Below are 15542 nucleotides of genomic sequence, written 5' to 3'. Positions count from 1 at the left end.
GGGCGCTGTTGCACAAACGTAGAATAAACGAAATCCAGGATAAGTGAAAAAGCGCGCAGCTTGATTTAGTTTGATCGTAATCGGTTGCACGTTAGCCGAGCCGAGCCGGGATGAGAAGGAGAAAGTCAATCCAGGTGTAAACAGCTGGAATCAGTGCACGTACACGACTTTCTTAAGTAGACCACGGTGTCCATCACAGATTTACTGGTGCAGAAATGGACTAAACGTCGCGCGCACCATATTTTTAACCCGCTGAGCAGCAACTAAATCTGGAAACTTATGAGGTGAAAATATCTACTCACAGGAAAGTTCTCTATAAGCGGTGTCAAATATCTTAATATACAACGAATGTTCATATACGACTGGACAAAAAAGATCCTGGCAACAGGTCAAGATGAAATATAAAACCATTTTGCAGGCTGGTAAGTGCCCAACAGTTTGCAAATGGTGTAAATAACAATTTGCCTGCTCACATATTTGATCTAAAATGATTTTTGCAGTTGAAGAGGGAGTTTAAGTCCAGGACCTTCTTAACTTCAATTTAAAACTAGGATTATTTTGTGACCAAGGATCTAACAAAGTAAGGAGTTTCATTAAAATGACAGATTATGCTACTATTTTTCCAATTTGGTAACATTAGTGCATACCTTTTTATTTAAAGAATATTCAGATTTCATAAACATTTGATTTAATTTTCTTTTCTCATTCCAAAGGGATTTTCCATTATTTCATTTTATTCATGATTATTTCTTTTACATTTTCAGAACTGCTGTTTGCTTTTCCATTTAAATAAAGGTTAATATTCTCTTTAGGTAATATAAAGTTTCTCCCGACATGTCAACAAATGACCTCCCCCGTTCCACCCGTCAGTTGGTTCGATCCAATATGGCGGCTCGCCTTCGGAGCTGTTGTCATAGAGACGGGACGCAAACCACCGAACGCGTCCCGCGGCTCAGGTAAGGCCCGGTCGTTGGTGACGTCACACGCCTTAACGGCTCCGGTGAGCGCGAGCAGCAGCCGTTCACTTGTATTGTATTGGTCACGTGTTCTTCCCGTTAATAGTGAATCAACTTATTGACCCCTAATCTGCAAAGGAGGCATCATGGCGAGAGAATCCAAGAGAGGTGGAGGAAGGACGGAGGAGGAGAGGCGGATGCTCCTTCTGCAGAGAGCTCAGGCGGAGGAGGAGATGGCCAAGAAGAAGGAGGAGACCCTCACCCTGTTTCTGGAGGTGTGTCCTTCCCGTCCCCACCGTGAGACCACCACATCACAGCCCGTCAGCTTTGATTTAGAAGCTAATGTGTCTGATGGATGCCATCGAATACTGAACCAATTACACACTAATTCCGTCTTTCACACGTTTTAATTGGACAAAGTTTCAAATATTCCTCACAGCCTCCAGCCCTTTCAAATTAAAAGCATCAATATGTGTCTGATCTGCACCGAGCCATCAGACAACGTGGTGGGCATTTGGTAAACACGCTGCGCCTCCTCTCTGTGGGACCAGGACAAGCTGCAGGAGGAGGAGAAGAACACGGCGGGGAACCTGCTGAAGCTCAACGAAGTGTGGAGGTCGATTCTCCGTCACGGCCGAGCAGGAGAGCTGCGAGGAGACATGGAGGTGCTGAGACCGACGTTTGAGAGACAGCTGGACGGCCTGGACAACTCAGTCAAGGTCAGCCCGGCTGCTGCGCCGCCGCCGCCCTCCTAGTCCCGCTGCTCCGCCCCCCTCCTAGTCCCGCTGCTCCGCCCCCCTCCTAGTCCTGCTGCTCCACTTCCTCCTCAGTCTCCCTCTTTGCATTGCAGACTCTGCAGCGTGACCTGCAGGAGGCGGAGCTTCAGTGGGCTCAGGTTTGGCGCGTCCACCTGCAGCAACTGGAGCGTCTGAGGTCTCTGCAGCACAAACGGGTGGAGCTGGTGAAGCAGCAGTGGGGGAACCTCCTCCAGGAGCTACACTCCAGGTTCATCTCAGAGAGGTGCGTCCAAGGAGACCACTGCTCCTTCCTCCCCCTCCTCCCCCTCACATCTGTGACCCCTCCTCCCCCTCACATCTGTGACCCCTCCTCCTTCAGGAGGCAGATGAACTCCGCCTCGGCGAGGCGGCGGGCCGACCTGGAGGACGCCAGCCTCCCGCTGGAGCAGCAGCACCAGGAGCTGATGGAGCAGATCCAGAAGCTGTACAACAGGAGCAAGACGGTGTACTGGACGTCCCACAAGCTGCAGGTACCTGATCCTGGGACAGCTTTTCTTATTACGTACTGAAAACCCTCGTTCAGAGCACAGCGGACGAGGTCATGGGTCAATAGATCAGGTTCTGTTCAGTAGATGATCAGTGATGAGGAACGTCTGATTAGTGAGGAGAGAAAAAGTCATAGATGTCCTCAGGTGTGTTCTCTGTGGACAGATTGCTCTGCTGCTTCAAGAGGACATCCAGGACCCACCGCTGCTGGAGCTGCAGAAGGAACGTCAGCAGCTGATCAGGATGAAGGACGAAGCCGAGAAGGAGGCAAAGAAGCTTCAGGTCTGATTCTGAACCAATAACAGGAGGAGATTTTCGTCCCTTAAGAGACAGGAAGTCAAACTAAACCAGGTCAAGTTGGTATGAGCGTATGATGTGTTGCCCCCCATGCGTCTGTCCCTCCTGTCCTCCAGGACACCGCCACCCTCCTGCACCACCAGCTGATCGCCAGCGAGACAGGAAACCAGGCGCTGGAGCAGGACCTGAGGGACGCCACCCAGAAGGTGGCCGCGAGGACCCTGGTGCTCCAGGACCAGCTGACTCGGGGCCGCGGGGCCGCGAGGAGGCGCCTGACTCTGCTCACCGTCCGGAGCGCCGCCGCCGCCAAGAAGCTGAAGGCCGTCGTCGCCAAGGTGACGCGCGTCCGTCTCACTCAGTTCGTCCCTTTGTCCCCGTGTGCTCACTCGTACCCTTCGCTCCGTCTCCAGGGCGAGAAGGTCCTCCGGGTGGCCGAGGTGGGCCGCAGGCTGGAGGGGGACCAGGGGGACTTACTGACGTGCCCTTTGGCGGAGCAGAGACAGGAGACAGGAGCGGAGACAGAGGGACCAGAAGAGGTAGGACGAGGATCATAAGATGACGTCTTTCCTCAAATCAGAGTAAAAAGTATCAAATAAATCCGTCGTAAATCATATCTGTGCCGTTGTCATGGTGACGCGTGTTGTCCCTTCATACTTACACCATGTCAAGCTCTGAAAGACGTAGGAGATCTAGACAAGACATAGGATGTAGGAGACAAAGAAAGGAAGTAGGATGTAAAGACAGGACGTAGTAGACGTCCAGGTTGCCTTCACTGACCTGTGGTTCTGCAGGAGACGGCGGTGACGCTGAGGACCACCGTGTCTGTCCTGAAGCTGGGGGCCCTGAGGACACAGCGGGACGCTCTGACCCGAGACAACCTGCAGCTGAAGCTGCTGCTGCAGGAGTGCCTGGACGCCATGACGGTGAGCGACCGGGACCCCGGAGGCCACGCCCTGCTTGCTGTGGGCGGGGCCCCGACCACCGCCGTCCCCCCGGAGGCCGGCAGGCGCCTCGCCGACCGCCGCCACACAGTCATCGAGGGCGCGCACGTCGCCAGGCATTATTAACACTTTGGCTCCGTTTGATGAGCGGTTAATAAAATGAACCGTTTAAATGAAACCACGTGTCGTGTTCCTTTCTGGCGAGCGACGGCATCAATAACCAACGTCTCACACGTGTCGCCGGCCTGGTGGCTGTAAGCAGGCGCCCCGCTGGTCCCAGAGCAACACGTTACTGTGACTAACCATCATGTTCACGAGCGTTTTCATTCAGCTTCTGATTCATAAAAACCTAGAGGAGCAGGTTTTATTTTGGCGGTACACTTCCTGAGGCTTGGTCCACAGAATGAGGAGCGGAGAGGAGCCTCTGGACAGGTACACCATTTAATAGTTATTATACACATTTTATATACATTTCAGTTGTGTTCTGCATGTGGTTCAATCTTTAAAATCTGATGTTTCATATTTCGTGAATCAAAATAAACAAAGAATTTACAAAACTTGCAAATTAATCAACTTTTTCCTTTTTTTTTCAGTAAGACTAGAAAAAAAAATACCTTTTATTGTATTAATCATGCATTACACAAAGAAAGTGGTGAAATAAAGATCCGTCTTTAAAGCAAACCACAGCCCATGTTCAGCCAATCAGGCAGCAGCCTTAGTGTTTAAAGCCCGCCCAAGCAGGCCTCTGATTGGACCGTTTCCCCTGCAGCACAAACAGGCTCATTAGGATGAAAGAGAAAAAAGGAAACATAAATAAACCTGCTCCTGCTTGTCGGAGCGTTCTCAACGTTTGAAACTCGAAACTCACACGGGGATGTGAGGAGGCCGTGGTGCGTTCAGGTACCAGTGCATAAAGCCAAACCCTCCCCTACACAAATCAATAAATTTACGCTCTATGAATAAATCTTATACTTTGTGGGACTGACGAGGAGAGACGGAGCTCCTCCTCCAGAGCGACGACGCAACTCGGCGGGTTTTGGGACCCAGAGCGCCGCGGACGAGACCATTCCACTTTTATAAAAACGATTATAAAACTAGAATTATTTTACACAAACAGAAAGCGTCCACACGGTCAGACCGCAGGGTTCCGATTGGCCCGTTAGGACGGACTGAGGACGAGAGTTTGAACCCAACGAGGTCGCTGAACTAAAGTAATTCCTTAAAAACACGGTAAAAAATTGTCGATCTGAGTCTACTTCAGATTTCAAAAACGTAAAAAACGTAAATAGAACGAATCAGAGTTCAAACCGTCTTCTACTCTACGGATTGTGAGGTTTGTCCCTTAAGCAGCTCCACCTGTGTTTACTACACCGTCACTGATGGAGCACCAACGGCAGGTCACGGTTTGGTTTAAGAGCGATCGCAACGCTCAGAGCAGCGTCCTCTAGCGTCCATCGTCCCCCACCGCCTCTAACGTCCTCTCAAGTAATCTAACAAAGTCCTCTTGTGTCGTCCTTTAAAGGCTCCTATTGTGCTTTAATGTCCTCGCTCATGAAGACAAACCTTACGGAGGAGAACCGTCGTCCCCCGTCGGCTGAATGAAGCGCCTGAGGGACACAGACCGCTTGAAAGTGTCTCTGCTGCCTTAAACAGCATCATCACCCTCATAGACGCTCAGTTTGTCCTTCAAGTCTGTCCTTGCTACGTGGGAGGGGGACATGACAGGACAGGAGAACGTCTCAGTGTCTTCGGTCAGCTGGAGGAGACGACACAGCTGCACCTCCTGGAGGAGCTGCAGAGTGTGTGTCTTCTTCGCGCTCAGAGACCTGCAGACGGTCTCTGCTCCTCCTCCTCCTGGTCTACACGTAGACCCTGGCGAGGGCGTCGGCTCCTGCGGAGGCGATGTAGGCCTTGGAGGGGTGGAAGGCCACGTCGTAGATGGCCTCCTCGCTCTTCTTGCGGTGAGCCGTGATCTCCTGAACACACGTCTTACTGTCCAGGTTCCACAGGCGAAGGGAGCAGTCGTGACCTGAGGAGGAGGCGAGATGGTTGTGGACAAGCAGAGGGGACAATGATGAAGGTGGTGGAGGACAAGAAGCAGAAACAGGTGGAGGACCGAGTGTCTCCTTACTTCCAGACATCAAGTAGATCCCGTTAGGATCCACAGCCAGACTCGTCACGGCATCCAGGTGAGCCACCATGGCGTGGATCACTTTACCTGGAGACAGACACGATTAAAGTATTACATTCATTATTTCGTCGGGTAATTATTCCAATGATTGACGGCACCATAAATAACTTCTTCAGAGGGTCAGACTTTGGGTGTAGTAACATCTGGCCATTATTTTCATTGACCTTTAGATGTAGACGACCGTCCAGGTGCACAATAATGAGAGATTCAGGCACCTGGTCCTCGATGTGTGACCCTCACCAGAGATCCATTACTGTACCTACCGGTTCTACAGGTTCCCCAGACAGGTGCAAACTCATCTTTGGTGTCGATCCCAAGATAGTTTTGGTTTGACATGTTCAGTACCAACGTATTTGGTTCTATCCGATCAGAACCCTTATTTAAGTCAGCTGATAAAACACCGTCCAGGTGACGGACGGTTTGATAACAACGTGGAATCAGCAGCATACATTTGCTTTACACAGTAAGAGTCACACTGACCCGACTTGTTATCGTAGAACTTGATTTGTCGGTCCTCGTGGGCGGTGATGGTGACGGGCAGCGTGGGATGACTCACCACCTTGTTGATGTGATTGGACCCTGGGAGGCCTGGAGGGGGGGGGGGGGGGGGGGGGGGTGAATATGGACTCATGACCCCAGTATTTGTTTCATCAAGCAGAGTGTGTAAGAGAGAGTCTTACTGCCGTCTCCCTGGCCCTTCAGCACCAGTGCATTCTGGGAGGTCTCCAGGTCGTAGACCACCACGTCTCCGCTATTAAACGACGCCACCATGTGGGCGGGGTCACACCCGTTGAAGTCCACCGAAGTGGGGACGCCGTGTTCTGCAGAGACACGGAGGGACTCACTGAGCAGCTGTTGGAGGGGAGGGGTGGTGGTTGTGGGGGGGGTTGAGGAGGCGGTGGGGGAGGGGTGGTGGTGGTGTTGGTGGGGGGGAACTCACCATTGTCTGTGTTGAAAGTGCTGATGCAGGGGTTCTTCTCCGCCGGGTTCCACAGCTTCACCGTGCCGTCGGCCGAGCAGGACAGGAGGCGGTTCTTGATGCCGCTGTAGGCCAATCCCCACACGGCGTCCGTGTGACCCAACCACGAGCCCGCCAAGACGCTGGGTTCTGATTGGACCAGAGAGGAGCGGTCTGTCATTGCACCGCTCGGCTATCATAACCTATTTATGTCCACTTGTTTGACTCCATCTCCTTTCCTCGGGTGAAGGACGCCTTGCGTTTCCTAGAGAGGCCTCAGAGGGCTGAGTTGGAGGAGGGTGGTGTTCGGGTGGAGGAGCTCACCGTAGGTGTCGTAGGGGTCCACGTTGGAGCTGGGGATGTTCCACCACTGGATCGTCGAGTCGATGCCGCCGCTGAAGCACTGCTCGCCGCTGGAGGTCATCGCCAAGGACAACACGGGACCGCTGAGGACGGAGACACGTGTTCACCGGAGACCTCGGAGCGAGTGTGTGTGTGTGTGTGTGTGTGTGTGTGTGATACATACACATGAGCTCTGAATGTGTAGACGGGCTCCACATCAAAGGAGGCACTTCTGTAACACAAAACACTTCATCACACACGATGCATTCAAGGACCATCTGAAGAGTTGTACAGCTTTACGGTGGCTGTGTGATGAGAGTTGTGTGTGTGTGTGTGTGCGTGCCGTGGGTACTTTTTGGCGGGGACGGTCTTCGTGAGGTTCCACAGCTTCAGGGTCTGGTCCTCGGACACGGTGACCAGGCAGGGCTCCACCGGGTGGAACGCCAGCGCCCGCACGCCGTCGAAGTGGCTCCTCAGCGTGTACTTGGGGTTCCACGTCTTCCTGAACGAAGACTCCTTATTGGAAGGGAGCTGCGGGGCGGGGAGACAAGCTAAAGGTTAAGTGGGCGTGGTGGGAGGCGGAGCTACATGGAGCAGCCGGCGGCTTACATCGTAGCCGTAGTCTGTCTCGTCGTTGGTGACGGTGAGGTCGGCGAGGTCGCCCAGGCCCATCACGCTCTGCATCACGTCGTCAGAGCCCAACAGGAAGGACTTCCCCCCGCCAGGAGGAAAGGGAAGGGGCTCCGCTACACACACACACACACACACACACAGACACACACACACACACACACACATTAGGAGTCTTCTTTCCTTCGTTATTTGACGGTAAAACGCTTTCCACCTCAGCTGTGTGCGGCTGTCAAATAATGAAGCTAACTGAGCTAACGGCTAACGGCTAGACTAACTGAGTCGCACCGTGATGCGTTCAGGCTCTTCTCACTAGTCGGGCGTTTATTGTCCAGCTTGATGATTGATAAAGGCCCTCCCTCGTGTCCTCAGTACCCCCCCATGACTGAGCCTCACCCCACTCGGTCCCGTCCCCGGAGCTCCGGGCCTCGCCGGCTCCCTCGCCGTCCTCCGCCGTCACCAAGAAGTCAAACTCCTTCAGGGCCTCCTCGGTGTCGGCGTCATCCTCCGATGCCAATCCCTCGTTCCCCACCTGGAGGAAGAGGAGGTGGCGTTAAGGAGAGAGAGGGGGGAGGAGTGGGCGAGTGAGTGAGTGAGTACCTTGGCCTTGTGTTTCTTGGCTCGTTGGTGTTTGTCTGTGCTGATGTCGGCCATCAGGTCTCCCTCCTCCTCTTCCTCCTCTTCCTCCTCCTCCTCTTCATCGCTATCCTCCGCATTCTCCAGGAAGTTAAACGTCTCCAGAACGTCACCCGGACTCCTGCAAACCGGCGAGGGGAGGTGTGACTGCTGCGTGACCTGTGACCCCCAGGGGGAGGTGTGACCTCTGACCCCCGCGTGCGTACCTCTTGCCGTCCTTGCGGCGCTCCGTGCCGTTGACCAGGTGCTGCAGGTTCTTGTTCTCCACAGAACCGTTCTGCTCGGAGCCCGACAGGCCGAGCAGGGAGCGCACCCTCTGGGTACGCACGTCCAGGATGGTGTCCGTGTATCCCACTTCCTGCAGGTACCTGAACACACCACAATCTGTATTCCTCAGGTTGTTGTGGAATCATCTGTGTTTATGTTTCTCCGGTTGGCTTCTTACAATTGTCACATTTACTAAAGGAAATGAGGTTCATGAAGCTCGTGGTTGACACTGTGAGGAAAGTCTTACTGTCGCAGCAGCTGTCTCCCTTGTTTCCAGGTGAGTTGACTGTTGGCAGGGACAGCAGAGACCTCCGAGTCCTTGGTGTCTGAGAGGAGACAGACAGGCACCGCGGTGAGTTCATGGCCGTCGGGAGGAGGAGAAGAGATTAACGCAGATGTTCATCCCCTACCTGCTTCAAAGCTCGGCATCTTCATCTCTCCTTGGTTCAACTCCGTTCCATATTTTAACTTGTGGTATTTGGCTCTGAGGAGGGACACAAAAATAGATACACGTCGTTTCACCTCTTCTGCCGTTCTTGTTCTGCACTTTGTGCTTTATTCTGTGGTTTACCAAGTGCCCCTGAATGCACCACACAGCATCATCAGCAGGATTCGTACCTCTCCTGCTTCAAAGCATACTCCAACATCTTTATTCTTCTGACCAGGTCGTTCTTCAGGTTCTCCTGCCCTTTCCTCTCCCCCTGCAGGAACGCTATCCTTGCCTGTGGACAGGGGTCAAAGGTCACATCAAGCAGATGTAAGCTGATGCTTCTCTAAATTTAAACTATAGAAAAAAAGTATAAAAAAGCTTTCCTTCAAGAGAAAACTTTTTTCCCCACAAATGTATTCAAATAGTTTCCACGTAAGAATGTTCACACCAGAACTAATCACATTATTTCATCTGTGTGAGAACTGAACATATTTAGCTGTTTATATTTTACACAAGCAAACTTTCAGTCAACCTTTGTCATTTTATAGACAAAAGGTTGAAAAGATTCCTCCTGTAAAGTAAAGAATGTGATGATGTCACCAGCTGAGAACCAAATAGGCGCCGTTATTCAAATCGTCTGTCATTTTTCCTCAGAAAATCTAAGCCTGCATTATTATTATTATTATTATTATTATTATAACAATTATTGCTCTGAGAGGGGGAAGGACGGTGACATCACCCCGAACCTCTGGATTACCAGGACCCCCCGGTGCCCCCCACCGGCTGTCTGTCTGTCTGTCTGAGTGAGCAGCTGCTCCTGAAAACGAACCCAATGAGGGCCGAGCAGATCTATTTATACAAACACGGGCTGCTGTCTGCCAGCGTGGCCATGGCAACGAGGACCTGGGGGGGGGGTCAAATCAAGAGGCATACTGGAGGTCGCAACTTCCTCTACCACCACGGAACCAAGAGGTCCTCCCTGGCCACGAGAGAGACAGAAGACCCATCGCACTAACGCGTTATTGGTCAGCTCAGTGATTGACAGCCACGGCTCAGAGGGCACACGTGTGTGCACTGACTAGCTGTAAAGTCTGCGTCCTTCGTTACTGTGACAACCGTCCCGTCCATCCACGTTGGTGGTGTCTGTCGTTATCGGACATGAAAACACAGGAAGGACGCGGACACTTCATTAACTGAGGCAGCGTGGTCGCAGTTCGTCGTCTGGCTGGATTCTTGATTGATGATTTCTTGATTGGAGCGCTGACGCATTGATGCTTGATGACAGAATCATTCTTAAATAGTAACCAAGCTCACAAACCCCCCCGGTGAGTGTGGCTCAAGCGCTCTGCAGTGATGATCACGAGGTTAGTTCACTAACCCAAACATACCCGATGAGCAGTCGGGCTAAATGGGAGGAGGGATTTCTCACACGCGTGCGTGCGTCATCGGGGCCGCTCTACTTTTAGCGCCCTGCTGGGGTCGGGCTGTCGTTGCCGCTCTGCTCTCTTTACCAAAATACCGCCCGGCTGCTCTCCAGGTAAACCTCACGACCTTTGACCTGCCGGGGCTGGGAGCCTTCAGAAGACGAAAGTGTCACGGATTAATGAGCACAGCATCGACTAAACTACTGATCCATCACACTATTATAATTATGAAGGACAGATTATTCAATAAACGATTCAAGTGGATGACATTACCCACAATGCAACCCAACGTTCACCGTGTGAGTCATTTAAATAAACTATGACATCACCCATCAACCATGATGTGAGAGATCAGTCAGCAGACATTTAAAGGGTCGACTAATCAATTTGTCCTCAGCGTCTCAACACAGACGGATCTAAATATTCTCCAGATGTTTTCACAGACTACGGCTTCTCTCCGCAGAATCAACAAATGTATTTCAGAACACAACAAACATTCCATCAGCTGGTTTTCAGACTCACAACTCTTCTTCATCTTGTACTTCGGCTCTTCACCAGAAACCCCTTAGAAATGTCTTGATTCTGGGTCAAGAGTTTCACAATAAAAGCACCCTAAAACAAAGCTCGAGTTAACTTCTTCAGACTTTCCAATAGAAAGAGAAAGCTGGACTGTTGGTTTAAAGCTCTTCAATATTTACTGATAAACAAACAAAAGGATTCTGTCACATGATACTGAATCAGCTCACATTTATATAATTTGTCGTCATTGATCAATGATTTAATATCAGCGTGGTACTCAGCGTATCCAGTGCGCCATGCTAGCGGTTTCCCGGTTTCCAGGCTTCCCGCTAAACCGGAGTTGAAACATCAGTCTAACTAATCCCAGTTTAAATAATCAAACCAATTCCATGGGATGTCCGTCACGTGACACTGAATTAACTCACGTGTAGAAACGACTCTTGTTGTTCATATTTAAGATAAACATTAATGGAAGCACGCGGGATTTGACCCACAGGTGTTGCTAAGGTCAAAGGTCAGGTATGAGACCCACAGACCGGTGCGTGACGCTAACTCGTCACGGCTGCTTAAACTCACTGGTAAACACCGCTAGCCTGCAGTTAGCGTGACCGACCAAAATGCGGATTAGCTAGCCAGCTAGCTCGAGCAAACGTCTCATTTTAACGCACTTGTGTCACCGCGGTGGAACAAAAAGTTCCCACGAGTTTAAGCATCGCTAACTATCGGCGGAGAGTGACGACGACACCTGGGAATGCCATCGACACCCCCGCTGACAGCTAAGCTAACGGTAACCCCACTGGGCAACCCGCTAATCGTGCCTCAGCCACGTTAACTTTAGCCACACGGCCGGCTAGGCTACAAACAACTTTATGACAATTTTACGTGTGTTGATTATAATCTGCTCGGCGAAAAGTGGCGAAGTTACACGGCAAACTGCCCCTCTCCCCGGTAGTTGTTGACAGTTGACATTAGCGTTGAACTGGCCAAATCGCCGCTAGCTAAGCGTGCTAACCTGGAGCTCGGCCCTCTCCACTTCCCAGTGCGCCCGCTCCATCTCGAACCGGGCCCACTCGTGCTGGATGTAGTGCAGGATGCCGGGGATGGTGTACTGTTGCTGCTGCTGCTGCCTGGGCAGCTCGTCCGGCTGGTGCGGCACCATGACACCCGGATTAGCGTTGCCGTTGCCCCCTTGTTGCTGCCTCGGGCTCCCTGCTCCAAACCCTCCTCCCCCGCCGGGATGCTCATCCATGTTTTTTTTTTTAGAAAAGTAGAAGGAAAGTCCCGGGCTGAAGGATTCCCGCCCCCCCTCCCCGACCCCCTTAAAGGAGCTCCGTGTCTCCGGTCCGTGTGTGTCGCGCCGCCGTGAGTCGGGCTGTTTGCCCCCGGAGGGCTGCAGTGAGTGCGGCTGAATGAAGACGCGGAGTTGGTGTGTGGCTCTAACCGGCCGCCATTACTGCTCTCTCCCTGGCTGCGATGATTACGGAGGGAGAAGCCAGCCGCGCTGCATCATGGGAAAGAGCTAGTTTGACTTTTCCTCCCTGTCATCCCCTATGTAGCGTTCATGGCCCCTCGGGGAATTTAGGAAATCACACCTCCCATCTGAATTTAGATCATTTATCTTTTATAACTTTTGGATAATTATGAGGATGATCTCATGATTAATTATTAACATGATTAACTAATATGCGGTATATTTAAAAGACTGTGTATAGAATGTGGAAATCCACACGTCTGCCTCCTAGTGGAATATATATATATATATAGAGAGAGAGAGAAATATATGTACATATACTTATGTTATTATAAGCATTCTCAGTGTACAATGTACAATCAGTAAAATGTACAATGATGTCATAACAATTATGACAAACTGCACACATTCTAGCAACTTCTTACTGTTAAAATCTTTATTGGCTCTTTATTATTATTGGAACATGTAATGTATTAAACATTTATTTCTTCCTTTTGCAGGGAAAATACACACTAATAAAAAACGGCTAATTTCCATCTGCTATCCCCCCCCAGATGTTTTAAGGCAGCTTCTGGATGAGCTGCAGAGGTGGAATGGTGGTAGCAGGAGACCTGCAGGAGAGAGTTACAGCAGTCCAGGAGGGAGATGACAAGAGCCTGAATCAGTACCTGCGCTGCCTTCTGAGTGAGAAGAGGACGTGTTCTCCTGATGTTGTATAGATAAACAAGACAACGTGTAGACACAACTAATACACAGCAAGAGAAAAGCTTACAATGGACCAGAGCAGACACAAACGGCTGCAGTCAGAACAAACGCACCTGCAGTACAACATAAGATCATAATAAAGGAAAAAGCAACACTGAACAAGACAAATGCAGACAGGTGAAACAAGCAGGAAGGAAGGACAGCACATCATTATTATTATATTTACATTATTGGATGATAAAGTACAGCCTCTCGTACCTTACTGCTTAAATAAAATAGACAAAGAAGTTGAACAATTTGATAAATATGAACATTTGTGGAAAAAGAAGAATCTGTATTGTTTTCTTCTGTTTATTGATAAAATAATGGTCTGAGGTTGTAAAGTTTGTATTTCTCATTTGCTCCTTGAACGCACCAGCGGGGGCTTTACTGAGCATGCGTCAGACATGCTAACTGCTGCGGTTAGCTCCGTCGCGCAGTCTCTCGTTTCGTTTCACTCCGCTTCAACTGGAATATTCAACTGAAATAGAAGTTTAATCTTTAACCGCGAGTCTCCGAACCGCTGCGACTCTTTACGACCTTCATCCAAACAAAGAAGCTAGCAGCAGTTAGCATGTTGTTGTTAGCCTGCGTCGTGATGTGGCTCGTTTAGCTACAAGCTAACGGCTGCCGGTAAGTTTCAGAAACAACAAACAAACGGGTCATCGATACAGCGAGATGCCGCCTTCAAGTGCTGCTCGGACACTCGCGTTCCTTGTTAAAGTGTAACGCTACTTTAAGGTACTTGTACTTTACCCGAGTACTTCGCATCTCAGAGGGAAATGTTTTAGTGCGTGTCCTATAATCTCTGTATGAATACCAGCACGTGTCCTCAGGATGATCCGGTTCATGCTGATGGTGAACCGACAGGGTCAGACCCGCCTGTCCCGGTACTACCAGCCGGTGGAGCTCAGCAGGAGGGCGCAGCTGGAGGCCGACGTGGTGCGCTGCTGCCTGAGCCGCAGGAAGGACCAGGTACCTGCTACCGGTGTGTCCCTGTTATGACGCCTGCTGTTTAGCACCTGGTAATAACCGCTGGTAATAACCGCTGGTAATGACCCCCCAGTGCTCCTTCGTGGACTACAAAGACTTTAAACTGGTCTACCGGCAGTACGCAGCCCTCTACGTCGTGGTCGGCGTCACGGACAACGAGGTGAGATTTACTGTTCCCGTGCTGCAGTACTAGTACACGTATCACCTTCCCGTGCTGCAGTACTAGTACACGTATCACCTCCCCGTGCTGCAGTACTAGTACACGTATCACCTTCCCGTGCTGCAGTACTAGTACACGTATCACCTTCCCGTGCTGCAGTACTAGTACACGTATCACCTCCCCGTGCTGCAGTACTAGTACACGTATCACCTCCCCGTGCTGCAGTACTAGTACACGTATCACCTCCCCGTGCTGCAGTACTAGTACACGTATCACCTTCCCGTGCTGCAGTACTAGTACACGTATCAGATGTTCACCGTCCCAGTGAGCAGCAGGTGTGGACTTGAAAGCCCAGTTTATGTGAGAGGTCAGAGGAGAACGAGCTGCTTCCACAGGAAGTCAAAGAACCACTCGTAACGCTGCAGCCTGAGTGATGTAGCTGACCAGTGTCCCATCTTCTGATGCACCATGTCACAGAGCTCATATCTCAAACATGTCCATGAGTTCACGGTTCTCCAACATCTGTGAGGAACGCTTCCAAAACCTTGTTCAAAGTACCACACCAAGAATTAAGGAAGTTCTAAAGGTGATGAAGTGTCCGTACGCTTGTAAAATATATAATATTTCTGTGTAAATACAGTTATGGTTTTGTCTCCTCAGAACGAGCTCTCGGTCTACGAGCTGCTTCATAACTTTGTGGAGGTTTTGGACAAATACTTCAGCCGAGTGGTGAGTTCATATTTAAAAGATGTGACGTATCAGCTTGAAGGACTTTGTTTAAAATGACTTATGTAATTCATGTACAATTAATTTTATTTTGGAGGGGTGTCCTTAGGAATGTTTTTCATTTGCCGATAAAACTGATCTTCACACAGCTGAGACTTTTTTTACTTTGTCTCCAACAGAGCGAACTGGACGTATCCTTTAATCCGACCAATCACAGCGCTTCATCTGAGCAGCACTTCCTGTTCCTGGGTGTTTGATTCTTTGACCCTCGGCATCTTCAGATCATGTTCAACCTGGACCGCGTCCACATCATCCTGGACGAGATGATCCAGAATGGACACGTGGTCGAGACCAACAAGAGCCGCGTCCTCGCGCCGCTCACCGCCCTCGACAAGATGGCCGACGGCTGAGTCGCCACAGGAAGTGATATCGGTTCTCTCAACTTGAATTGTTTACCAAAATAAAATCAATGAAACTTGTTTTAACACTGATGGTCAAAAGGAATCAATTAGTTTGGTTTCATCTTACTGGAATATTTATGAATAATCAGACTTTCCTCCATCAAACACCACAG

The 15542-nt window shown here is 50.5% G+C and overlaps 3 protein-coding genes across 6 annotated transcripts; 2 read left to right on the top strand and 1 right to left on the bottom strand.

Moving 5' to 3' along the window:
• The first annotated feature begins 870 nt into the window (after window positions 1–870).
• drc2 (dynein regulatory complex subunit 2) lies at window positions 871–3655 on the top strand. 2 transcript variants are annotated; one of them, XM_040170163.2, is made up of 9 exons: window positions 871–1000; window positions 1095–1231; window positions 1508–1675; window positions 1807–1976; window positions 2073–2223; window positions 2405–2521; window positions 2653–2871; window positions 2947–3072; window positions 3328–3655. In XM_040170163.2, the coding sequence occupies exons 2-9, from the start codon at window positions 1103–1105 to the stop codon at window positions 3601–3603; spliced, it is 1356 nt and encodes a 451-aa protein (XP_040026097.2). In that variant the 5' UTR covers window positions 871–1000; window positions 1095–1102; the 3' UTR covers window positions 3604–3655. The 2 variants fall into 2 exon arrangements, with proteins under 2 accessions (XP_040026097.2, XP_040026096.2); XM_040170162.2 differs by having other exon boundaries at window positions 875–956.
• Window positions 3656–3902: 247 nt separating this feature from the next.
• On the bottom strand, window positions 3903–12426 carry strn3 (striatin, calmodulin binding protein 3). The gene is made up of 16 exons (XM_040170161.2): window positions 11887–12426; window positions 9120–9223; window positions 8912–8985; window positions 8749–8827; window positions 8441–8602; window positions 8199–8355; window positions 7995–8130; window positions 7578–7714; window positions 7321–7499; window positions 7153–7200; window positions 6951–7072; window positions 6609–6776; window positions 6349–6489; window positions 6149–6256; window positions 5609–5695; window positions 3903–5506 (listed from the first exon to the last, which is right to left on the bottom strand). The coding sequence occupies exons 1-16, from the start codon at window positions 12121–12123 to the stop codon at window positions 5337–5339; spliced, it is 2109 nt and encodes a 702-aa protein (XP_040026095.2). The 5' UTR covers window positions 12124–12426; the 3' UTR covers window positions 3903–5336.
• ap4s1 (adaptor related protein complex 4 subunit sigma 1) lies at window positions 11392–15455 on the top strand. Of its 3 annotated transcripts, none has more exons than XM_078089170.1 (7): window positions 11392–11661; window positions 12900–13029; window positions 13926–14064; window positions 14156–14242; window positions 14903–14971; window positions 15148–15159; window positions 15250–15455. In XM_078089170.1, exons 3-7 carry the CDS (start codon window positions 13927–13929, stop codon window positions 15376–15378), a joined length of 435 nt encoding a protein of 144 aa, XP_077945296.1. In that variant the 5' UTR covers window positions 11392–11661; window positions 12900–13029; window position 13926; the 3' UTR covers window positions 15379–15455. The 3 variants fall into 3 exon arrangements, with proteins under 3 accessions (XP_077945296.1, XP_040026099.1, XP_040026098.1); XM_040170165.2 differs by having other exon boundaries at window positions 12900–13830; XM_040170164.2 differs by lacking the exons at window positions 11392–11661; window positions 12900–13029 and adding an exon at window positions 13457–13830 and having other exon boundaries at window positions 13913–14064.
• Window positions 15456–15542: the final 87 nt, after the last annotated feature.

Source organism: Gasterosteus aculeatus, chromosome 15 (assembly GCF_964276395.1).
Source record: "Gasterosteus aculeatus chromosome 15, fGasAcu3.hap1.1, whole genome shotgun sequence".
Classification (NCBI taxonomy): domain Eukaryota; kingdom Metazoa; phylum Chordata; class Actinopteri; order Perciformes; family Gasterosteidae; genus Gasterosteus; species Gasterosteus aculeatus.
The sequence above is the reverse complement of the archived record's forward strand: the minus strand, read 5'-3'. Positions and strand labels throughout refer to the sequence as shown.

What these genes read in the sequence shown, in the direction of transcription:
- drc2 (XM_040170163.2), top strand. Translation starts at nt 1,103, where the DNA reads ATGGCGAGAGAATCCAAGAGAGGTGGAGGAAGGACGGAGGAGGAGAGG. An exon ending in AGGAGGCAAAGAAGCTTCAG is followed by an intron (nt 2,522 to 2,652) that starts GTCTGATTCTGA and finishes CCTGTCCTCCAG; the next exon opens with GACACCGCCACCCTCCTGCA. An exon ending in TGAAGGCCGTCGTCGCCAAG is followed by an intron (nt 2,872 to 2,946) that starts GTGACGCGCGTC and finishes CTCCGTCTCCAG; the next exon opens with GGCGAGAAGGTCCTCCGGGT.
- strn3 (XM_040170161.2), bottom strand. Translation starts at nt 12,123, where the DNA reads ATGGATGAGCATCCCGGCGGGGGAGGAGGGTTTGGAGCAGGGAGCCCG. An exon ending in CCAAGAAACACAAGGCCAAG is followed by an intron (nt 8,131 to 8,198) that starts GTACTCACTCAC and finishes CTCTTCCTCCAG; the next exon opens with GTGGGGAACGAGGGATTGGC. An exon ending in GATCTACTTGATGTCTGGAA is followed by an intron (nt 5,507 to 5,608) that starts GTAAGGAGACAC and finishes CCTCCTCCTCAG; the next exon opens with GTCACGACTGCTCCCTTCGC.
- ap4s1 (XM_078089170.1), top strand. Translation starts at nt 13,927, where the DNA reads ATGATCCGGTTCATGCTGATGGTGAACCGACAGGGTCAGACCCGCCTG. An exon ending in TGAGCCGCAGGAAGGACCAG is followed by an intron (nt 14,065 to 14,155) that starts GTACCTGCTACC and finishes ATGACCCCCCAG; the next exon opens with TGCTCCTTCGTGGACTACAA. An exon ending in TCGGCGTCACGGACAACGAG is followed by an intron (nt 14,243 to 14,902) that starts GTGAGATTTACT and finishes TTGTCTCCTCAG; the next exon opens with AACGAGCTCTCGGTCTACGA.